Raw genomic sequence first — 25804 nt, 5'->3', positions numbered from 1 at the left:
TCCTGTGGGAGGGACACCATGCTGGAGCAGAGGAACAGTATGAGCAGTCCAACCCTGTGGAGGAAGGAGCTGCAGGAACAGTGTGTGATGAACTGACTGCATCCCCCATTCCCTGTCCTCCTGCACCACTGGGGACAGTAGGTGGAGAATTCAGGAATAAAGTTAAACCTGGGAGGAAGGTAGGAGTGGGAAGAAGGTGTTTTTAAGATTTGGTTTCATGTCTCATTATTCTACTCTGATTTGATTGGTAATAAATTAAACTAATTTCCTAGTCAGGAGTGTTCTGCCTGTGATGGTAGTTGGTAAGTAATCTTTCCCTGCCCTTAACTCACAAACCTTTTGTTACATTTTCTCTCCCCTGCCCAGTTCAGGAGGGGGAGTGATAGAGTGGCATTCAAAACATTATAATAACAATAATAATAACAAAAACAATAAGCAACAATAATTTTTACAATAAATTATGTATAATATTTTATATTTTATATTATATATTACTACTAATAATAATTTGATCCTGAGGCTGACTGTAGTCTGCTCTGATGTTTTGTACTTATGTTTGTGTCACTCCTTGCATGGGTGTACACACAGGGCTGGTTAAAGTAAAGGCTCCTGATAAAGTAGCTTGTATCTCTCTTTTTATTAGAATGTTGAAATAACTGGATAACAGAGGTAGCATTAGGATACCATGTTATCTTTCGTGAGTCATTGGCCTATTAGATAAACATGCTTTGTGTTGCAGTGGGCAGCATCCTCCCCCTCCTTTCCCCTGGAATCAATAGCACCTTCTCACCCAGCGGTTCCAGATCAGCCATCAGCCCACGGCAGTGCTCTGGGGAAGGGCACAGCCACTGCTGCCACAGCCCACGTGTGGCATACCCCTCCCTCCAGAGCAAAACAGAGCTGCAGAAAGCACCCAACAATTTTTCTGTTCTTACATTTTTATTAAATGTGCAAGGCCCAGCTGCTGTTACACATCTCTGCCATCTCTTTATTATCTCTACCAATACACCTGAGTCACACAGTGAACTCTGGTCCCTTCCTCCCTTCTGTGAAATAACCTTTTGGAGCCTCTCATCTATGGTCTTCTACTTTTCTGAGTTTCTCTACATAATACAAAAGCAACAAAGCTTGGCAAGTCCAAAGGTCTCTCGAAGTTCTTTTCAAGCACCTTCCAATCTGTCATGAATAGTTTTATCTCTGTTTTACAGATGTAAATAAGGGGGCAAAAAGGCTAAGTGACTGCCCCGGGGTCACACACAAATAGTATGCCATAGTATCCTGACAGCATGGTTTTCTTTCTTAATTGCAAAGAATTGCTTCCTCCCTCTTTAGTGATTTTTCCTCATAATTCATAATTCTTTTTGTTACTTAGAATTCTTAAATTTACATGCTCAAAGAAGACAGTCTAATGTTTTGCCATTCAAAGTTTTAGGTGCTTCAAGAACAACTGAGGGAAGACTGAATCCCCACGCTTAGGTACAACTGCTGCTAAAACCTTGGAGACACTTAAACTTACCACAGTCCACTTTATTTAAGGCCTCCAGACACCTTTTTAAAATGCTTCTCTCTACAATGACAGCACTATCAGTCTCCATACACAGCTTTTCACAGACCCAGACAGGACTGAGAAAACAAAAGTCTTCTAGTGAGTTCAGCGTGGAAGACATTCTCCATTCAGGGCATGGAGATTGATTCCAGGATTCTCACATGCAGGGCAGGACATGGCTTAGGTAGAAGAGCATCTCTTCAAACTTCTATATAAATCAATGCCCAAGCACAGAGCCACCTTCTGATTAATTTTTGGGTTAAGCTCTGCTTGACTTGTGCTTTGGATTTTCTAATTCTCCAACTAGATGCATGTCACTCAGTTCCCAATTTGCTGCACAGTTACTTAAGGAATGTCCATGGCCAGTGAAAATTTTTTATGGGCCTGCTTATGACCATGGTATAAGCCATGTCATGAACATGACATGAACATGAGGTTTTCCAAAGGTAATCTCCCAGGTGGGTTTGAGTGTGAATGACTGAGTCAGGCATGGTCATCAGGAAAAGCCCCATACTGTCATTAAAATAGACATGGAGCTTATTGTAGTTTGACCAATGCTTCACTATCATCAGCATCGTGAGTACCAGAAAGTGATAATCAAATTCCCTTTTGAGGGATACAGTGCCCTAATGCTGAGCTGTGTCATAGGGAAGCAGTTTCCCCTCTTTAACTCTCTCTCATGTATGTATATACATAGACAGACATACCCACATACATTTTGTAAGCACTATGCACATATCCATAAAAACATCCGTGAAGAAGCTTTGGGACTGCAGTCACTGTCAGTACAAGTCCATGGAGGCAGTGTTGACTTAAAACAAACTGAAATTTGGTACCAGGTTGTGAATACATCATTAATAGTTCATATATGACACATGCAGATAAGTTTGCACATATATCACCTCAAAATGCTTGCTGAGAAAATGTAAACTCTTTGCTTGCAGCCTAGCAAGGAGCGTTAAAAGGAGTACAACAGGATGGTTCCCACACAATGAGCTCACATGATTCGCTCCTGCTGGGTTTTGATGAAGGGGTACAATATGTTGGAGTGCTCCAGTGTGCCTGGGTTCTTAGTACTTGTGGAGGGGAAGGACTGGGATGTCACATTTTGCTCTTGATATTGTGATTTTTTTTTATACACCAAGTGAAGCACAATGACTGTTAATCAGAAAGGACATTTAATGGTTTCTTACTCATGTCAGGATGGATCTCTTACTACAAGAGCTCATGAGATGAGAGAAGGTAAGGCATGCCATTTCCAGTGGCTTGCTTTAACACTAATGGAAAAACATCTGCCATTTTGGGACCTAATACTCATTTTTCTTAAGTTGTCCTTGAGCTGTATCTACAAAGAGTTGTTTTGTGTGAAATGCACATGTCCTTGCCAGAAGCAAGTCCTGTTTTACACGAGACCCCATGCAACCATTCAACACTGCTACATGGACATCCATAAGCCCCCTTCCTTCCCAGCTCCCAACAATGCCAACCAGAGATCACAGAACAAAAAGATTGTGTGAGCAGCCAAGTAACAGTGACAGAAAGGACATCATGCAGAGCATCAGAGTGAGCAAGAGATACTGAGGAGGACATCCATTCCTGAGGGTACATTATGATGGGTCATGGACTGGCAATGACCAAATAGATTCCTTGCATTGCAAAAGGAAATGCAAGGAGCAACAGCAGCTAAAGAAAAAAAGAGGGAGGGGGAAAAATGCATCTGGGGAAATCTCTTCCATTATAGGCAAAGGTGAAGTCATCATAGCAGAAACAATAAAAAAAAAATAAAATTCCTTCTTCTTCAGAAAAATCTGGACCAAGGCTCAGAACAAAGAAGAATGTTCTAACAAGTGCTGGCATCTACTTTGCTGGAGATGCCAGGGTTTGTTAAGATGTCATAGGATAGGTGTGTGTGCTCTGGCATTACAGGTGACTGACTGCATGTTCTCCCATACTTGCCAATTAAAAGCCAAAGACTTGCCTTCATTTTTAAAGCAAATTGCTCTCAAGTCAATTAGATAATTCTTACAGACGTTTAAAAGGACTGCCTCCGTGGCAAACATCTTTCTTAGCACTACATTTCTGAGTGAGGTTTTGTACATTGGGGTGATACACCTGTTGTCAGACTCCCTCAGTGAAAAAGGAGCCTCTCCAATAACCTAGAAAACCCAAATCCCCAGTGACAATTCTTTTACCTTCCATATGTACTGCAAGAAGAGGAGTCTTTATGCAGGGACACAAGGAAATTCATTTTGCAGAACAAACTGTGTGAAACTTAAAGACTCCAGGGAACTACATATGCAGTAGTAGTAGTATGGAACTGAATCAACTTGACCCCCTTATTTGGTGTAGAGATTAAAAATCATATTATTACTTTACAATTGATAATTTTTGTGGCATGATTATTGGGGAAGGCTGTCCACCACAGCAATAAATACTCACTGTTTACGGTACCTGCTAGTGCATTAATATTATTCAGTCCAACAGTGGCTCCAGCCAGTCCTTGGAGAGTACCCAGAGAAGTCAAAGAATTCATGGCCGCACCAGCTGTGGAATTAGCAGTTGATGCAGCCACTGAAAGGAAAAAAAGCAAAGCAAAATTAAGGCAATTAAGTTTGTTTATTTTATTTGATCACAGAACAGCTTACAATCACACACAGGAGCACAACAGGGCTACTTGCAAGGAGAAGTAAAAAAGAAAATGAGACCAACAAGACCAATCTTGTTCAAGACATCAACAGTGTGATTGTTCATGGGAAGTGTTGATGAGTCTAGAACTGCAAATACTAGATCACAAAATTCAGTACTGTGCTATTATTTGCAAATATAATACTAAACCACTATGTGTGGGATCAGACATTTTCTCAAAAGTTTGTCAATTAACCTAGCAACCCAGGCTAATCAGCTAACCAGGCTTTTGGGATTTTGCCACACACTTCAAAGTCCATCATTAAACAAACAAGAATTACTCAATAATTTTGTCACTCAGCAGATTACTGTTCTGGGCCCCAAATGGTCTAAGACTAAGTTAAATTATTCTAAGGGAAGGCACTATGCTCTAGGACACTGTATGAACTTCATTTAAAGATCTGAAGATTAGAAAAAGAAGGGTGACCAGGCAAATAGAAAATGTAACTACCATTCATTTTATTGCAGGCTTTTATCCTGGCCTTTGTGCATAGATAGTCATGTATATGCACCCCTATGATACTGTTTGTATCCCCAAAAGCTCTGCCAGAGGGGAAAAGGTGGAAAAAATGTCCTTGATGTTACTGTCAAAGGAATGATGAAGGTGGGTGAGATGAATCAATCTAAATTATGTGTTTAGGGAGAGAAAGAGATTCACTCTCTTGTCATAAGAAAGTAATAAAGAGTCATCATTTGGGATAGGTTGGGTGAATTAGAAATACCTGTCTCACAGAAGGGCCTTGAAAAACCAGTGTAGATTAAACACTCACTGTACTTAACTCACAGGTAGGTAAGGTATACCAGATGAATCACACTCATAAAAGCTGCAGATGCAATTAAGTTTTTATCTTGTCTCCTGAGCCCTACTTTCATGTATAAAGACTTCCTTTTTTTTTTTTTTTTTTTTTTTTCTTTTTTTTTTTTTTTTTTTCTGTTATAAAGTTGCATTATCTTTGGAAAAAGTGAACATTTAAAGTCAGAGTTTTGTTGATGATGTACTGGAGGCACATCATGTCTACAACCATGTAGAACCATTTTTAGCTCCTATTCATTACCTAGGTATGAAATAGTTAAAACCACTTTTATATGATGCTTTTTTGGGCTGTCAAACACATCAGATTACCCAGTGAACCCTCAAGTAAGTGAAGTCTCTAGAGCTGACAGGACCCAGTAAGGAAAACAGGAGGTAACTTTTTCATTCTGTGGGGAAACCTTGAAGCTCTAACCTACAAATAACCTGCCTTTGCAACATTAAGACCCACCAAAGACAAGTTTTCACACTCTTGGGGCCTCAAAGTACAAAGAACATTCTTGCTGTGGGGGAAGAGAGATTTCCAGACACTGTAATGCAGTCCTTCCTTGTCTCTTAGCATCTGTGATGTTAACTCAAATAATTTTATATGTTGCAAATAGAAGCAGCTTTGATTATTCAATCTGTCCCCACAAAGCAATAAAAATCCAATAATGTCTTTGAATAAAAAAAGTAATTAAAAAAACAAGTAAAAAAACCCACTTTCTTCAGATAATGTGGGCACCAACAGAGAAGAAAGGAAAAAACAAAGTGAATTCCCTGTGACTAACACTGGTATGTGTTTCTGTCAATGTTCATTAGCAAATTATTTAAATGAAGTATATAAAACTCAAATCTGAAGGATATGATTAGTTTTGACTGGACTAAATTCCATCTATTTTCTGTTTTAGAGGATTATTATCATTTTCTCTTGAGGAAACACATATAGTTAAGAAATGAGAGAAATGGGGACTAGGAAACTGCCTGTAAATTACATTAAAGCTGGGGGCAAATATCTCCTGTGAACAAGAGCCATATGCTTATGGATTGGCAGCACATCTGTTGGAGAAGGCAAAAAAAATCTGCTTAAAACCTTCCCTCTTGTGCAGCCCACAGTGAATTATGGAGGCTCTTATAACTGGCTGCTCAAACACATGCTCCAAGGATGGTCAGTATCTGGGACCAAAATCTCTTATCTTCTTTTTTTGTCATCAAGTTTCTCAATTCCCTCAGGCAAATAAAGAACAGGTGCCTCAGTGCTTCACCCACTTGAAGCTGCAATGCAGATTATCTAGTTTGCCTGAATAAGGACTTGGCACATACTCACTGTACAATACTGGTTGAACCTCTAAAGCACCTCAGGAATGAGTGTTATATTGTTGTGGTATTTCTTTTGCTTAGCAGTGATCTGCCTCACAGACACAGTGGGACAATGCTCTTTTCTCTTTGGCTTAGTATTTCTTTGGGAAGAAAGAAACTGAACACCTGTGTGGTTTCTACCATCTTATTGAACCAGGGGTGAATAGAAATGAAGAGAACTCCTTTTTTTGGGGTGCTTGGAGAGATCAAGCAACCACTGCGTAAGGCTTCCTGAGAGACCCCACACTAATTGATTGAGACCTGCGTGTATGAAATATAGACGAAGACAATGATGAGCTAAAATATTACCATAAAGGGGTTATGAAAGGTCCAAAATATTAACAAAGGTGAAAATTTGTAACAAAATGCCATATAAAACCAACAGATGAAGCAATGGCATGCCTTGTCTCCCAGAAATCTAAAGGAAGATGAAAGAAAAGTTAAAAGATCCTATAAGACAAGTGTGAAGGCTTAATCCAGCTGTAAGTTTTTACTTTGTGTGCTCCCAAATGAAATCCATCTAGAGACAAGGACTGTGCTTCTCCTGTCCTTTGCCATTTTCCAGTTCCTTTCAACTAAAAAATTGTAACATATATTAAACTGAAGGGAAAGAAGAAAAATCACATGCCTTGTGGTAACAGCAAATGACTGCACTACTTTGGGGGAGCCTGTATAACTCTTTTGTGTCAGCAAAACTCTCGGGCTCCACAAATGCTCAGAGTAATGGCAAAGGAAGAATAATTCACTGTCAGAGTACTTTCTATATTTATGTCTTTTAGTTGTCCAAAAGACAAAAATAGATTGGCTACCTACATAATTTATAAATTGGGTTTTACCAGGTTCCTCTGACACCAAATAAATGAAAAAAAAAATAAAAAAAAAAATAATTCACAACTCCCTCCAGCCTCCACACCAGAACATTCGCAGAATCACAGAATATGCTGAGTTGGAAGGGACCCACAAGGATCATTGAGTCCAACTCCTGGCCCTGCACAGGACACCTCAAGAGTCACACCTTGTGCCTGTGAGTGATGTCCAAACACTTGAACTCTGTCAGGCTCGGTGCTGTGACCACTGCCCTGGGGAGCCTGTTCCAGTGCCCAGCCACCCTTAACTCAGTGAAGAACCTTTTCCTGACATCCAGCTTAAACCTCCCCTGACACAGCCTCAGGATATTCTGTTGGGTCCTGTCACTGGTCACCACAGAGAAGAGTTCAGTGCCTGCCCCTCCTCTTATTATGCTTCTTCCATTTAACTGATTCAATTTTTGCTATCAGCTTCAAGCTTCAAGCCAAGAAACTTGGCCTTTGGCTAATACATTCTTTGACAGGGTTCTCTTTGATACAGAGAACACGTTTTTATTTGGAGTGGTTGCTCTATACAATTCAGATATTTGTGTTTATCTAGTAATGCTGCACTTACAGAGATTTTAAGGCTGGAAGGAGCTGGCATTTTCAAATGTTCTCAAAACATTCACTTCTGCCATTATGAACAATTTACCAATGGTAATAACACCTTTTAGGTCAGTGGGTTTTTTTGCTTTTGTTTTTGTTTTTTTCAACAGAAATATGAACTAGCAATGAGCCATTTATCTTTAAATTTTAATAACATGTTAACACAATTCCTAAATATTATGCCAACCTAGAAGAACAACAGGAATTAGCATAGAAACTTTTGGCCATTCTTTTGGCTAGCTTATGTCAATAGAGTTATAATGATTTACATCATCTGGATTTGCCTCAGCTGGAAAACTAGATTCAGGATAACAGCATCTAGGAAAGGCAATGATGTGTAAATATTTCTTTGGCTTTGCTACACACACATGGATGGAATTAATTTCCCCACCTTTGTCTCTGAGATTTAAAGACCTCCAATTCAGACACCCTACCTTTAGATTTCTATTTCAGGTTGAGCTGAATTGCTCTAAAGAGCACACGGATGATCTCAACTACCAGATGCTACTGGTGCCTTTCCCAGTTTTCCCTCAAACTTTTTGTGCTGCCCTGGCTAAAGCAATTGCTATGATTTTTGTTGCAAGGCTTTCTGCTTCTTCACAGTTGCTGCCTGTCTCTTAGAAAGCTGTATCTTGGAGGCACAGGCACATTTTTGTCACGCCTATTTACTTCCTTACACCTCAGACCAAAGACTTGGTAGAGCTTCTTGCTATACTGAAACCACAAACTTAGCCTTGTCTGTAGTACAGCCTTGGGCAAATCCCACCCTTCCCATGTCTCAGGCCTATTTGTAAAGTGAATCATAGAATCAGAGAACGGTTTAAGTTGGAAGGCATCTTTAAAGATGAGCAATGAGTGATCTTCAACTAGAACAGGTTGCTCAAAGCCCCTTCCAACCTGACTGACTGTTTCCAGGGATGGGACATCCACCACCTCTCTGAGCAACCGGTACCAGTGTTTCACCATCCTCATAATAAAAATTTTCTTCCTTGTATCTAGTCTAAATCTTTTAGTTTAAAAGCATTGCCCCTTGTCCTATTTCTACAGATCCTGCTAAAAGGTTTGTCCTGATCTTTCTTGCAGGCCCACTTTAAGTATTGAAAGGCTGCAATAAAGTTTCCCTGGAGCTTTGTCCAGGCTGAACAACTTCAATGCCCTCAGCTTTTCCTCATAGAAGAGGTGCTCCACCTCTTTGATCATCTTCAGGAATTCTTTTCCCACTGTGGAGGTCAGAGTCCAGGAAGGCTGCTGAAGACAAAGAACTCGATAACCCACCCTCTGACTGTTGCACTGAAGGAAAGGACCTATTCCAGACACATGAGCCACTATGTTTCAGCAGAGAAATGGTTTGCAGCATGTAGTCAGGCTCATTCTTTCCTTAATATTTTTGGTAAATGTCTAAGTGAAAAAAAAATTCCAGTGACTTCTCAGCAAAGTCCTATACCACAAAACCCCCTGGATCTCTTGGAAACTCCCTGCTATATGTGCTAACTTGGCACTATTTACGGCCAATGTAAACTGCACTTCTCCATTCCTCTCTGCCTTGTCCTGTTCTCTTCCTCCTCTTCCAACATGGGCACCCTGTCTGGAAATGATACCCAAACTACAAGTCTTGGAGTAAGATACTCAGCACATGAGGCATTATAAACATTTTAAGGGAAATTTCTTATTGGAAACATTATTTTGGTTTTAGGGCAGGTTTAGTGGCGAGAATGGGTAAAGAAAAGCAAGGGCAGCTTCAGCTCTTTGCAGACATGGAGAGCTGCTCTGCACCCTGCCAACCCCATCCATGTGAAGAGCAGCTGTAATGTTTCTGGAGCAGAACCAGATTTCTGGTGCTGCAGGGCTTCAGGGCAGTTCCAAGACTGGCTTAACAATACTGGGACTTTCCACACAGAGATCCCCAATGGTAACTGTGTCAGCCTGCTGACAGCATTCCTTTAGGCAGCCCCTGGTTACACTCCACAACTGCCTGTCACTATGAATGCCTGGCACAACAGGAAACTCAGTGTTGAATCTGATATCAGCCACTTGCTTTTCACCACTCACCTGTGAACCACAACTTTGTTCTTATTGTTCTACTTAATGGAGAGTTTAAATAACTCAAGTGTTCAAAGTACTTCTTCTGCTCCAGTTGAGACATAGTAGTGCACCAGGGATCAATATTGCCCACAAGTTTTAGGTTCAGTATCTCTGTGACTAAGCATGAGAAGTTGCAGAGAAAACGTTCACTTCTGGGAGATACTCCTGGCAGATCTGTACTGGCAGTTGTCTAAGTCCAGAATCCTCTTTCTTGTACTGAATTTGGGTTTATTTCTGATTTTCTGCTGCCTTCCTAAGCTCACTGAGTCCAAGTGGCAGATGAAATGGATGTGAGACTAGTGCTGACTAAATGGCTGTCATTCAGATGGATTCAGATGGGCAGAACTGGCCAACATGAACCTTATGAGATTTAAGAAGGATAGATGCAAAGTCCTGCACCTGGGGAGGAATAATCCCTTTCAATAACTCAGCTGGGGATGGGTGGGCTGGGGAGAAGGTTTGCTGAAAAGGACCTGTGGGGGTCTTGGTGGGATGTGACCATGAGCCAGCAGCATACACTGGCAGCAAAGAAGCCAAACAGCATCCTGGACTGTGTGGAAGAGGAGCCAGGAGATCCAGGTGTCCTCTGTACTCAGTGCTTGTTAGATCACATCTAAACACTACATGCAGATTTGGGCTCCTCATTGCAAGGAGAGCATCGATTGCGTGGTGCGAGTTCCGTGGAAGGTCAGCAAGTTGGTCAGGGATCCAGCACTCGTCCTTTAATGAGCTGGACTTGTTCAGGCTGGAGAAGACACAGCTCCAGGTGAACCTAAAATAGCCTCCTAGTGCTCAAAAGGAGTTCATCCACTAGATAGAGCAATAGTATGTGGAGGGAAGATGAGAAGTACATTGGAACAAGGGAGGTTCCGTTCAGAGATAATTAAAAACCTTTGTACTGTGAGGATTGTCAAGTTCTGAACAGATTACCCAGATTCCCCCATCTGTGTCCTTGGAGGTTTTTAAGATTTGTTTGGATCAAGCCCTAAGCAACCCGATCTCACATGAGCAGGGAGCTGGGCCACAGACGTCCCAACTGACCTTCCAACCTCAATTATTCTATGGGAATCAGAGCAGCGTAGGAGAAAAGAAGAGAAAGTCAGCTCACACTAAGGCTGAATGAAAGAAGGCTTAAGAATGAAGATGTGTTGAAAACGGAACAGTAGAACCAGTTTCTGTTCTTGGGTCTGTTAACAGAAACAGAGGATGACACTGAATGTGCCACTTAACTCTCATCTGTGGTTTTGATTCTAGGCTGCCACAGCTACACTGTGTGGGTGAGGTTTCTAGGGCCCAATCTACATCTGAAAAAAGAAGTTCTGACCTTGGATCTTTCCTTGAGGTTTTAGATTCCTCTTAGATTCAGCAATGTGCAACAGAAAATAAAATCACAGTAGAAGAATGTAAAGAAAGGATATAAAGAAATCATATGAAGACATGTGGCCAGAAAATAAAGTAAAACAATAAAAAAAAATTATTTCTAACAGCTCCCTAGTCAGTGACAGAAAAAAATGGTAAGCATTTATAAAAAAATTATTAGGACAAAAGTAAAAGAAATATTAAACTCAAAGTAGAAATCTCTAATTTTAGCCAGCTGAATTTAAAATCTTTGTTTAATACACAAAATCTATTGGGTAAACAAAATATGCCTTTGTCCCTTGCTTAGTCCAGGAGGGATAATAAAGCTAAGAGACAACACAGGATTTAAGGATAATCAGATCAAGGCTGCGTTCTTTGTTTTCATTCTAATCTTTAGTTGCAATAACCAATGATGTTTGGAACTGTGTCTTGAAAACTGTATCTAAATATGGGGAACACCTGCTGGCCTGACTGAAAGACTAAAGATATTGGACAAAGTTTTGTTGTGTTGGACAAAGTCTGTGCAAAGCTTCCCACTTTGGTTTATATTATCTCAGTTTTGTGGTGGTAGTCTCTTAAACAGAGAATGGCACCCAGCTGTACAAGGCTCTTATGTAGATGGGAGTCTGGACCACTGACCTGGAGTTAGGAGGGATTCTGCACAGATCTGATCTTAAATATTTAAGGTCAATCAATTAAGGTGTGCTATCTTTATGTTGCACTAAACCAAGTGGTTGTTTTGAAGAAGGTCACTGAGTTTTCTCCTAAACACACATATGAAATGTCTTATGGAAAAAGGGAATGATTCAAATATAGTAATGCTGGAACTCTTGAAATGAGGATTATAAATATGGTGTGGGGGAGAAGTGGGCAAGTCAATCATGATGCCCATGTGACATTGCTCTCAGGAATTTGCAGTGGTGTTTCTGGCTGAGATGAGCACATTCTACGGGCTTTGACTGCAGAAGGAACATTTTAAAGGGGGAGAATAATTAAGCAATGACAGAGGCATCATCATTATTAGATAATCACAACCCAGGGGCATTAGCAAACGTTGAGTGTCTCTAATCCCATGGGGTCTAATTATTCTGTGATAATAACCACACCTCCAAGTTTTAATTTATTCTTCTGGAGAATCTGGAGGGGGAGGGGGAGAAATGGGGGCATTTTAATATTTTTGCTAAAAGAAGATGCAGTTGGCCTTTCACTAGGGCTCATCAGTATTCTAATCTAACTAGCATGTGTGATTGGCATTAAATTATCTGCCCTTTATAGTGATCTCCAGCCAATCTGAGTATTCACCCTTGCACAAACTGGTGGCATCCCTGTTGCTAACAGTACCAGCAGGCCCTGGTTCTATTTCTCAGAACAGATTTTGGCAAAGGTGAGGTAGATTTTCCTGATCTGGAGAGGTGTATTTTCCATAAGGTCATCGGACAAACACATTGCCATTGGTATAGGGAAAGAAGCAAAAACTTGCACATTTTCTAGTATCTTGGAAGTGCTGTCTGACATGTCAAAAAGGAAGATTCTAGGAAGTTTAAGTACTCTGCTTGTGCTTGGACAGGATAAAATTAAAGTGACAGATGCACTCCAGGGAAAGAGCACCAGAAAAGCAAGAGAGCAAGAAAGAGTCAGGGGAAACAAGAATGACAATACAGAAAGACATATACCAATATCACAGCCTTTCTCCAATAAGTCAGTGCTCCTCTGCTTCTTCATTACTCACAGATGAACTGTGCCCATGAAAGATTGTCCATTTCTTCTCAAGGAACAGGGGAAGAGATGCAGCAGTGAGCAAAGGAAGTCTCTTTTTTGTATCTGTGGGCATGCATGTGCAAGTGATAGAAAGCATGACAGAGAGGGAGAGGAGAGGAAGGAGCCTTTCCCCATGGTGATCCTTCTGGTTCTGGCTTTATGAGGTCCTTTGGAAACATTGACTTATACAAGAATAAAAAAAAAAACCCAAAAAACATAATGAGGTGAACAAATTCATTCAAATTGCAAATTCAGAAGCCAAGGCCTTCAACAATGGGAGAATAACTTTAGGCTCATAAACCCATACTATTAAGCACTGCTTGGGTTTTTGAGAGCTAAGAGAGCTTGGGAGAAGTGAAAATCAGGGACACTAATTTTAATCACTTGTTTATGTTAACAACTAACTTGACATTTATGATTGTCATGAAATTACAATGTGTACACCATGGACCTTCCACAGCAGTGCAAAGTAGGAGAAAAAAGCATGCAAAGGTACTACAGGTATGGCAGAGAAATTTATTAGCTGGTTGATTTTGTGGTTTTATAGTCCTCTGTTCCAAAATATTCCTCCAAACCCATGTTAACAAACAAGGGTTCATTGATTTGGCATGTCCTTGTGAATCTAGGCTGCTTTTATGAATCTTGGTGTTTAAGGACACATTTTCCTATGAGATTTTAAAGATGAAGAGAGAATGAGAGAGAGAGAGAGATATTAAAAAGCAAGTTAATATTCTGGGCCAATTCCATGCTGATGCTTCTGTTTTGTTGAAATGCATTTCTCAGTGAAGACTATCCACCTCTAGAGTAAACTACAAGTTGTACCTCAATGCTGTGCCTGCAACATGTTGTGCATTCTCCCCAGCACACCACAATCATAAATCGTCTTTGCTTTTGGGTGGGAAGTATTTTAGAGTGGCTCGGGAACAGAATAATAATGCACAGTGGACTGGCTTGAGTTCAGCTTCATAGCTGACCATCAGATATTTCCAAGTGTAACTCTAGCTGAAATCAAACCAAATTGAATCACTACAATATGAGGAAAACAAAGAAGAATTACTGAGACTTATGACTTATTACTTATGACTCTGTCTTATTCAGTGGGGCCAAGGGCTGTGGCTGTGCTCGTTGAAGCACCACTGAGTTCACATCAAAGCCATTTCTACAGGGAACTTCCAGCTGTGCTCTCATGTTTATTACAGCTATCTCACTCAATTTGGAGCAGGCTATTGTTCCGAGATGCATGCCCTGATGCTGAAATGACCTCCATGTGGAGCCACTTCAGAATACAGCCACTTATAAATCACTTTCTGAAGAATTTCTGATCTAAAATCAAGAAGGCTCTACTTGAGGCCAGGATCTCCTGCCTAGAGTACAGGTTCCTTCACACAGCCCCTGGTGTGCCTGCAACATCTTTGACACACTTTCAGCACTAAGCATTGACAAACAACATGCAGTAGCATCTCTCCATAAAAAAAAAAAAAAAAAAAAGAATAAAGAAAAAAGAAAGAAGAATGTCAGCAGAATCCAAGGCTATCATTCAAGGTAAGCAATGTTTTTGTTCTGCAAGTGCTTACCACATGCATATATGCCAATTCAAATTCTAGTACATGGGAGAGGATGGCCTGATTAATCTTTTTCACCTCTCTTGCATATCAGTCTTAAAATCAGGTAAACAGTCCTTGGGAGGTGTTTGTCTTTCCCTTGCAACAAGCTGTTTCTAAAAAACTTGTTTTCTTCAGACACTTAGAGTCCTGTCCATTGTATTTTAGAATGGAGATGAGCTAAACTATATATTGAAAATTTGAGTTTGTAGTTAAAGGAGTTATGAATCCTGAAGGTGCATGCAATTATTTCTATGGCAGGTGGGTTACTAAGTGCGGTGTGCAAGCACAACATTATTGCAATAGCACATCCACAACATGCAGTTGTTCACCCCTGGGAGCTGCAGAACTTGAGGATTATTTTGCCTCATGTAAAAGTACTCAGCCAGGTCCTTTGCAGACATTTGTAAAGTCATATTGAGTTCACTGTGACACTGGTTCTTTTCATCCATATTACACATTTTTGTTCTGCAAACAGCAAAGGCAGTTGAGTGTTTACTTTCCTTGGTTTTAAACTTATGCAGTTGTTGGAGATATTTTTGTTTGGCCATGGCATAAAATAATTCAATAGACCCGTATTCAAGCAAGTAATTCTTTTGAGAGAATGTTAAAACAATTAGGTTAAGGTATTAATACTAATAAAAAACAGAATAAAATTAAGATTTTTAAGTTATTATTTTTTACTATTAATTATAATTTTTCTGCCTTGGGTAAACAGACCAGGAGTATCCATAGACATAAGAATAATCCAGTAGGACTGCAGGAACAATACTGGCATTAGTTGAAAGCTCCTTCAAATGCATGAATTTGTCTAAGATTTACATTATTTCTTGGGTATTATGAACTGCAGCATTTTCTGGGCTTGTAACTTCTTGTAAGATTTATTACATATAAGCTCACATATCTACCTGTGTAGGCAAGCTGATACTATCATCTTTCTTTAATAGAAAGCAACTCTGAATGAACTTCAAATAGTGCTGCCAACAGAAAGAAGTTTGTTTTTTTTTTTTACTAACTGGGATTCTTGTAGCTTGAATTATAGTTTAAGAATGGGGTAGAGAGACACTTACAAAATGTAATGTATTATATGTGTTATTTGTATACTGCAAGCAAAGTAAATCCTGAAATGTGCTAAGGCAACGGATTTAATACTTTAGGAAGATGATAATGTAATAATGTTTAAAAAACAAACATGTCTCCTGTTGAATTAGATCCTACTAATCCATGGTTTAGTACTGTATGCTGCCTTCTGAAAGAAAAAAACAAACCTGAAAAAATTAACCAGCACAATGCTTGACTGAAAATATGCACATGTTCCTGTCCTTCAGTATTAATGGAATTCTGAGGAAACAGCTGGAGATTTCTGTGCCAAAAATTCATAAATTGATAATGTTGATTCTAAAACAGATAAGGAGCTTTGCCAAAATGACCCCTACAGTTTTCAGGCAGCCTCACATTTTCACAAAGCAGTTCTACCCACCCTGAGCCCATTCAGTGCCTGAGCCTCCCTGAGATCCTTCAGGCTGCACTGATGCACCTGCTCAGAAACCCTTCTGAGAGGAGAATGTACAAAGACCTACTACATTTTAAGGGACAAAGAAAACAGCAAAATGATGACCTGTCTGCTGCCATCAGCATCCTTCAGGTTATCACAGGCTCATTTTTCCAGTGAGGACACCAGGGAGAGACAGTGCTGTTCCAGGGAGGCTTCACATGAATCCATCACCTCTCCTTTTACTCTACTGGGACTCTGGGAGATTCTTATCCAAATTCCCACTCTTTTCTCCTTTAGTCATTTAAGACATATTGAAGCATTATTAAAAATACAAATATAGGTCAGAAATACACACCCAGTCTCCTATTTTTGCCTCCAACTTGTGCTTGCATGCCTGTTTAAGGGTGCCCTAATTATCAGATGGGCTTAGTACCAATACATCTCTCCAATAAGCAGCACAATCTCTGGGCACTAAGAGCAATCAAAATCAATTCACTTATTTAGAATCCTAACCACAGACTCAGAAACTTAACACCATGTCTATAAGACCAGCTGACACACAACAGTTCAGAAATATACTTGTCCTGTCACAAACCTCCTTGAACTATGCAGTCAAATAACAGGCACTGGGATATGGGTGTGCTAAGGCAAGATTTTCTTCCATAGCTTCCTGGAAAACATATTCTTTTAAAATATCGGTGCTGAGATCAGATTTAAGGCATTGAAATTCTCTGTCCTCCAAGCACTAAGGTAACAATGCTATTTATATAACTAGACTTAAATACTAAATTTAAAAACATGTGCTTGGGTTAAGTGTGTGTATTGTACATTCACTGTATTTCAAAACCTTTATTTAATCTATGTCTTATATTTATCAACTGTATATTTATCCTAAAAATAATGAAATTTATACTAGGGAAGTTTTCCATGTTCTGCAAGCTAATAAAGCTTTTTTAAAATGATTTTACAATAATGGAACATGCATTAATTCCACATGAAATGGCACAAAAATAATCAATTTGTACTACAGCATGACGAGTGCCATTCTGCATTTTAAACTGATCTTTTCCAACATGAAACATCTACTTCAATTTAGTCTTTAGCCAACTGTCAGACCTTCCTACACACCTACTGGTAGGGTTATTTTTGGATCATCCTGGAAGCAAATCACAACTATCTCAGTGGGTGTACTGGCCTCTAACAAAATGTCACGGTGGCAGCCTTGCGCCACTGATTGGAGAAAAACGTATTGTACTGAAGTGAACAAAAAGCAAATCTTCTAAGAATGGTTATTTGAACATTCTTCACTGCTTCTCAGCTGAAGCATCCTGTATATTCTATAAAATCTCTACCATTTCAACAATTGTGCTCACAACATGAACACCTTCAACTAAGACAATCTTCATACTAGATTAAGGGGTAGAGGAAATAATGAGCCACAAATGATAGCTGTAAGTTATAATTCTCTGTTTTGAGCAGAGGGAAAGAAGGAATTAATTCTTACAGGAAAGACAGTGTAATCTTTTTTTTCTTTTCAGTTTATTCTATACTTCACAGTCTTCCTTTTTTGAGGACTGTTATTCTTCAATGTCAGCATCTGTCTGAAAATGAGTATTTTTAGACCTTTGTGCTTAGGAGAATTTTTTTTTTCAGTGCAAGAGTTAATGGCTGAATACTGATATAATATGACAAAAGCTGTGCTGGATTTTAAGAGATCATTAAAGGAAAAAAAGTCTCACTTTCTCCCTTATCAGTATTTTTTTCCCAAATATTTCCTCTTAGGTTTATACAGCAGATAAACCTAAAGAGTTTTTTACTGAAGCATGAATAGCTACTTCAACTGTGTAAATAAATAATAGTTTAGAGAATCAAATAATCATGAAAATGTCATGGAAAATGAAGGCTCCTAAGTTTGAAACTGAATTAGCTTCTAGTTTAGCAATTCTATCTCCCCACAGCTCAGAAATTATATTGTGTATGTTCATGCAGATAAATTTGGATATATAATTAGATGTTTCATCTCCTCATCTACACACAGTAGGGCTTTCCCACTGGTTACTGAAACAAACATTTCTGTGTGAATTTGAAGAAACAAAATTGAAATGATCTCACAGAGGATGTGGAATCTTCATCCTTGGAGACACTCAGACCTTGACTGGACACGGCTTTCACCAACCTGCTCTGAGTAATCCACATTTTACAGTGCTGTGTTAGCCTTGTACCAACTGAGACAGTCAGAATACACATTATTACCCTTGGGAAAATTAGTGTTCAGGGAAATTAAATGCCAGACACTGTTAGAGACAGATATTTTGATTCTGAGCTTATATGTCCCTCCTTCACATCCACCTCCTGGCATTCCCACCACCCACTGCATGACCCCTGCATCTCTGTAGGCTCTGGAACAGCCGCCTCCCTGTGAGCTCTGTGCTCCATGATCCATTTACAGGATGTGTCAAGGACAGTTTCTGGAGGAGAGAATAAGGTTCCTTACACTCAGGTGGGATTTATCCTGCCCAGATTGGGATATTTACAGCGTGGATACCTACAGTTGAGGTAGTCCCTCCAAAATCCCTTCCCAGAAAACAATAAGTGGAAACTTCCAGTTCCCCACACAAAGGGATGTGAGACAAACTGGATAAAACAAACCTGGAGTCAGGTAAAAGCTACCCCAAATCCTTGTGTTATGAAATACTACAGGTACCTGCCTTTAAAACAGTATGAAATAGTTCTGGTACCTGTCTTTAAAACAGAAGAAGTATCCTAAGCAAGTGAAATGAAAATAAAGTGAAGAATTAATTAACTAAATAGAGGCGATTAAAGTAAATAAAGGAAACAATTATCATATCAAAATAAAAGACAAGAAAGATGATTAAATGAGTCTTCAAAAGACCCATGAGAAACTCATGAAAGACATAATATGCCTTTACCTGGTTTTTAGTCTTTCATGATTTCATTTTAATTTTTATTCACTACCATCTGATAATTGCAAGAAACAGTTACTTTAACCATAGGCAATTTAAACCATTTTAATTTTTTTCCAGGGCCAAGAGACAAAAGAACCTATTTATTGCCTGAGGGGATTTTTACTAAAATGAAAGCTTAATCTTTCATGTTTTTTTAAGCAAAGGCTTTTAAAAAATCATTTCTAACAATGCTGTAGGGAGACACTTCCATGGGCATGCAAAATTGAAATTATAAATTTACAATTATAAAAAAATTAATAGTTTGGGGGATTGTATTGTCTCTGTTCTTTCTGAATGAATACTTTTTCAAGCTTAAGAGAAAGTATTTAGCACATGGAGGAGAATGAGTGTCCTTGGACTCTCTTGCAGTCAAAGCTATTTAGTCAGAATGTGTGGGAGAAAGATCACTGGACTTTGTTTGGAAATCCTCAAATATCAGATGTTCCTCTGGCTCCTCACCCCCTGGCCTGTTTTTCTGTGTTGCCAACGCACTGAAGTTGGCCTGACCACTATCTCCTCTGTACTAGCATGGTGCACTCATGGTTGCTAAATCTTATCTATGTAAAATTAAGCTTCAAGCCAAATTTTAATGGAAACAACCATCTTCTGGGGTTCTTATGACACGTGTTTACAAAGGGCAGACAAGAACTCTTGGTCAAAGATTGATTCAGGGGAGATATATCTGGCTAGAAACATGGATATGATTTATGTGGCTGCCATGGTTCAAGGCATACTGGAAATTCACACTTATGCCCATCTCCATTCTGAGCAATATTTCACCTTCAACAACATCAAGGAAAGGATTAATTTAAGCATCTACCTTTGCACTGCCCCAAATGTGGGCTATTTTTTCAACTAAGAAATATTAATTTAATGCATTATCTGGAGAGATGCAAACATTTCTTCCTGGCTTTAGTGCAGGCTTTGAAATCAGACAAAATAATTTACACTTATGAAACACAACAAACTGAAGTGTTTTATTAAAGGAAAACTAGACCAAAAAAATACCCTTAAGGCCTCCAAACATTCACACAGAAAATTTAAATTTTTTCTGCCAACATAGTTCAAGTTTTAGTGGAAACACTTTGAGCTACTATGAAAAGCTTTATCAAACTAAATTCATTTTCCATGGAGCAGAGAAGAATCACTGAAGATATTATTCAGGTCTACAAAATACATAATAGGGTGGAGAATGTGAAACCAGATAAGCAAGGTTAAACTAAAGAACATTTTAACAAGGCTTGATTTTAGGTTGGTTGTGCAACATAAATAGGTCAGTAGACCTATTTGAGATTTTTCAAGCTGTCTAATATTAGAAATACATGTGTACATGTAGCACCAAATGACTTTCAAAGGCACCTGGCATTCTGAAGACACTATTTGAAAGGCTAAATGTCCAGATTTTTTTTTTAAATCAATCACAAGTTCAATGTGCTAGCCAAAATTATTAACCAGTTGGTAAAATACCTTGGTATCTGCTCTGTAATACCACCCTGAGCAATAGGAAGCTCTAGTTACCCCAAAGATATATCTGCTCAGCCCAATGGAAGCACCCGTCTACCATGGTCCTCTGCAGACCAGAACATCAGATAAAATCTCCCAGGTACTCAAGGAGCCACAAGATCAGGTTAAAAGGGAACAGCAAGTCAGACAGGCAGGATAAGAAGACTGTATTGGAGAGGGAAAGAGAGAAATGTGGACCTTAAGGCTGAAGCCAAGTTCTGTGTGTACATGGCAAAACAAAGTGCATGACGGGAACATTCTGGTGCCACTGTGCTGCAGAGCAGCAAAGAAAAAAGGAGTTAATTTCCAGCCCATCTGCACCACAGTGCAGTGCATGGAGTTGCCCTGGGAACTCTTGTCGGTATGGGTCAAGATACGTAGTGTGTGTCTTGGGAGGACAGGGCTGCTCAAACATTTATCAGCTAAACTGCAGAGATACCACACAGCATGCATGAAATGTAACATTGCTGCTTCTGTAAATGGGGGCCATTCAGACAGGTGTAACATGGAAACACTGACACTGGGAGAGAGGGAATAGATTACTCAAATTTTAAAAAAACACATCAGCAAGCCAAAATTATTTTCACCCAACCTGCTTTCAGCGACGTTGCTAATAAATATTACTTTTATGTCAAGATGAGGCTCATGCCAGAAACAGGAAAATTCTGCACAAACTTAGTGCTAGCCAAGCTTCTTTTCATTTAACCTCTGTCCCAAAGTACCAATAAAACTGAAATATATTGGGAGCCCTGGGTAGCACTAACACCCAGCACCACACTCAGTCCCAGTTCTATTGTGCAGTGAAGACTGTTTTCCTTACTGATGAGCTCAAACAGTCTGCCATGAATTACTTTTTCATGGGGGATAAATACACACTTAAACAAGATTAAACACAAATGTTCTTTAGTGGTGCCTAAAATAATATGAATGTTTTTTAGAACAGCAATAAACACACTTCATGATGCAAATAATTACGCCCTGCAGCCTTTATGTAACAATAACTGGCCGGCTTCTCTACTCAGCTACATTACTGTAAACCCAGAGTAACTACACTGAATCAGCATCTCTCTCTGTGGATTCTGGAGATCCTGAAGTGTTACCTAAGTCTGAATTTGCCCCAGCTTCTCTCTAGGGTTTTTGCAGACAGCAGACATGCATGGCTAGAACTCTACATGGTGGTCATGGAGGCATTTCCACCTCTTATCCTGTCCCTTTTGCCCCCATAAATCTGACTTCTGCTTAGTGTAATGAAGTCAGAATCTGGCTGTGTATTCCTTGTGCATCTGATATCACTTCTGTAACTCTGTACTCAGGACCAGAAGAAAGCTCAACTGAGATCCAGCAAGAGAAGTGAAAAAAAAAGGACTTCACCAAAATTCATAAAGGGTGAAGGCAATATGTGCATGTGATGGGAATCAAAGATAAGTATCTTGGGGTTTAAAAAGAACCACCTCAGCTGATTTTCCTTTGAAAAGGAAGGGAAGAATTTGGTCATGTTCTGAATTCTTTGTGAAAAGTTAATTTTATCTTAAATTCCTCATGCAATTGTAATTTTCAAGCAGACTTTTTTAAGATTAGTCTTTTCGGCTTTAATGGCCCCTGAAATGAAACTGAAAGGTGAACATGTCCACATTGGACCACTTGAAAAAGCAGTTATTTGCTTGAAAAAAACAGCAACAAGAACGTATTCAGCTATTAAAGGTTCTTCACAATTTAAATGAACACGGAACTTATGACACAACATGGAATCAGCATTTTAACTACCACCTTCCCCTCGGCTCCCATGTTTGTGTGTTGGAAGCAGGCACTTTGCTCTTACCAGGACTTGTGAGGGCTCCCAGAGCACCAGTCGTTGTGGAGAGAGGATTTGCATTGGTGGTGGTAGCTGAGGTCTGGGCGGCGGCTGCTGCGGCTGCTAAAGTTGCCAAATTCTGTAATTGTAAAGCGTTCATGCCTATGTGGAAAAGCAATAGGGTTAATTAAAACAGGTAATAATCATCATCATCATCATCATAATCATCAAAAAGTGCTATTTTCAATGATGATGGAGCTTGGGGTGTACCTTGCCAATAAACTTGATTCTTTTCGTTCCCAAGACATCTATAATCTCAAACCACCTCTTAAAGTTTCTGAAGAGTGTTTCTCATCTCTCTTCCTTGGAGTTGAGAGAATGCACCAAAGACACAAGCCTATACTTCAGGAAAATTAAACCTGGTTTTGTGCTTCTTCTAAGGGAAGCGTAGAATTAAAAGTCATTTAAACTCTGCATGAAGCCCAGGCACAATATTATTTCCTGACACAATGGGGGATGTAAAGAAGATAGCTAGCATTTAAAACACATTCAGGACATGGTTGTATAATTGGGATGAATAAAATTTGTTTCCCATGTCTCCTCTGAACATAACTACTAAGGTTACGCTGCGTAGTAGCCAATAATTGTGCTCAATTTCCTTTTGATGGTTCATTTCTAAAAACATATATGAACAAAGTACATCAAATTAGCATCAGCCTGACCACAGAGCCATCACAGAGGGATTTTCAGGCAGCAAGCTCTGGACTATGATGCCAAGTCTACTGAGTCAATCCGTCTCTTAATTACTTTAAAAGATGTGGGGGAGATGCACCTTTATTTTAGAGAGAACCTTAAAGAAAGAGGCATTTAAATTTCATTTAGATGGCAAGCAAAAGAGGACAAAAAATAAAGAGAACTTTTGTGAAATGATAAAGAAAAGATGATTAAGCAACAGCCAATGACATATATTTGCTTAAATAGGAGGGACAGGAGTTGGTTTTACCAGAGGAATTCAAAAGCAAACACCTTTTACCTCGGACTAGATAAAGACATGGTTTGGATGGTAGCAAGAGATCATCCTTTGGGTTTGAACATATGAAGGAGCTCTGTGATAGCTTGAGTCCCCAATAGAGTTTACAAAGTGCAAAACCCCAAAAGACTAAAAGAGTTTTATTATGTTCTTGTAGTCCTGATAATACAAGTACACTTGTACTAGGAAGAGTAATACCTCTCCTACACCTAGTGATAGAGCTGGGAAGACTGCATGAGTATTGGGGAACTCAAAGAAGAGTTTGAATGTCTAGAAACTTGTCTGATTCTTTCTGAATGTTAGTTTGCCTACAAGAGATGTTACTTCTCCGTGCACACTTTGCAACTCAAACAGGGGAGCTTAACAACAACTTGGAGAAAATGAAAAAAAGAGAGTTTAAATATAATACTTGGTAAGTATGTTTGAGAAGAAAAAAAAGGCAATGAAGGAGAGGTACTTTCTAGGAGTTCAGAAGTCCTGCAATAGTGGAGAGTTTTTATTTTCAAACACAGGTATTGTAGACTCAGGTTAGTACAATCAATAATCTCCATAAGGAGGGATTCTTACTGTCACAGCATAAGGGACTGTGAAATGAACCTTGATATAAGCATCTATTTGTGAATAAAGCCCAAATTTAAATACAGCATGTTCCTCAGGTGCCTCAGGTGAGCACCTAATTTAATTGAGGTTCTAATATGGGTGTCTCAGTCAAGTCCAAATTCAGTTCAGATGTCAGTGTTTTTGAAAATGTGACATTTGCAATGGTGGGAGTTAAGATTTTAGTTGATCTGAGATACACCAATTCCTAGTCTGGAACTGGAACAAGACACTTGGAGAAGTTACGTGACCAAGAAAGCTCTTTGAGGTTTCTTTTGGAGGCTAAAGACCATCTTAAAAGAAAAGGCTTTTCTCAAACATTACTAATCCAAACTATTTTGCAATTCACAGTTCAGATAGAGATTCAGGTATGCAAACAACACGGTTTTATTTTTTTAAATTACTTGTCTGACTTACTGGCTTGCCTTGGGTGTAAATATTTTTTTTCCCCACTGAAGAATTATCTTGCTTTGATAGTAAGACTGCAGATTACTTCAAACAAGATTTTGGGGATGTAAAAGACTTAAGCTGGGACCCAAATCTTTGCGAATAAAGCAGTCAGTAACCCTCAAAATGAGATACGGAATTCATTTTCATCCTGGACTGATATTGGTCCTTAATTATAATTTACCTTCCTATTTCATAAGGAGAATAAGTAATTCAGCAAAGAATATCCAGCAAACATTGCTGATCTTCACTGAGGCCATATTTTCATGCCATTCTGTAACAAGGATTTGGGAAAGCAGTGGGTTGCTCCTCCTCTAGAGGAATGGCTTTCTATCACCCACTGTTTAGTTATTCATCAAAAGGCTCAGTTATAACCAGCTTGTATTTCTTCTGTGCAAGGGTTTCTTTGGACTTTTAAATGGTATGCATGGTAGGATTAAATAATTGTGATGAATACAGAATGGTTCTAGGACAGCCTAGACCAGACAAGGTTAACAGGCAGCAGAGCAAACAACTGCACTCTCTGCACTCATGAATCACCCTTGCACCTCTGTGGATGCAAAACAAATACCATCATTGCCTCATTCCACAAAAACTTTTTTTTTAATAGTGGGACATTTTCTGTATAAGCTCAGGAGGAACCCATCAATTTGGCAAATGAGTTTCAATGCCCAAAGAAGATGAATGAACAAGAGCTTGGTGGTGAAGTTGTCTCCCCACCCAATTTGTTTTACTGTAGTGGTGACTGTAAGACACCAGCCACAAAACAGCCTGCAGATGTTATAGGGTGTCAGCCTGGGTGTCTGCAGGAGCAAAACCTACTGGCTGTTGTCACACCTGAGTAAGAGAAGGACAGCAAAGACCCCCACAGAACTGAGCTCTCAAATGTGAGCGTCAGCAAGAACTCATGGCACACATTGTCACCCAGCATGCTCTAGAGCCCATTTTGTCAACAGTTTTATCACTTAATATGCATTCTCTTCAGGACCCTCTGTCTGCTCAAACATCTGAAAAGTCCTGTCATCACTGTTTCATGTTCCCCAGGCATTTTACCATCTATGCTCCCTCTTTATTGGTTTCTCCCATCAACTTGTCAGGAGTGTCAACATCCCACTTGCTTGGACAAACTTGGAGGAGGGAAACCAAATGCTCTCAAGTCCCAGACCCCAAAAGTACTTTGCTTTCAAATGGGGATTTTTGGTTCAGTTGAATCTCAGCTAAGGTACAGTTCTGCAGGATGAATCTGCTCTCTCATATTCTCCCCTTTCACACACACTCTTCACACATTTCACATCCTACAGTTTTTTCAAAACAGTCCCAAATCCCGCAACAGAGCTGGA

General features: G+C 39.4%; 1 protein-coding gene across 8 annotated transcripts in view; it reads right to left on the bottom strand.

Annotated features, from left to right (window-relative positions):
- The window catches only part of LOC131591448 (CUGBP Elav-like family member 2), a 370880-nt gene that overhangs the window by 13210 nt on the left and 331866 nt on the right, over nucleotides 1-25804 (bottom strand). For 6 of the 8 annotated variants that reach the window (XM_058862167.1, XM_058862164.1, XM_058862166.1 and 3 more), the window contains 2 exons: nucleotides 22418-22552; nucleotides 3998-4117 (listed from right to left, as the gene is read on the bottom strand). In XM_058862167.1, the coding sequence (XP_058718150.1) occupies nucleotides 3998-4117; nucleotides 22418-22552 (255 nt within the window). Of the gene's footprint in view, nucleotides 1-3985; nucleotides 4118-22417; nucleotides 22553-25804 lie in introns of all 8 variants that reach the window. The other 2 variants (XM_058862165.1, XM_058862169.1) reach the window with 1 other exon arrangement.

Source organism: Poecile atricapillus, chromosome W, assembly GCF_030490865.1.
Source record: "Poecile atricapillus isolate bPoeAtr1 chromosome W, bPoeAtr1.hap1, whole genome shotgun sequence".
Classification (NCBI taxonomy): Eukaryota; Metazoa; Chordata; class Aves; order Passeriformes; family Paridae; genus Poecile; species Poecile atricapillus.
This window is presented reverse-complemented; position numbering and strand designations above follow the sequence as displayed.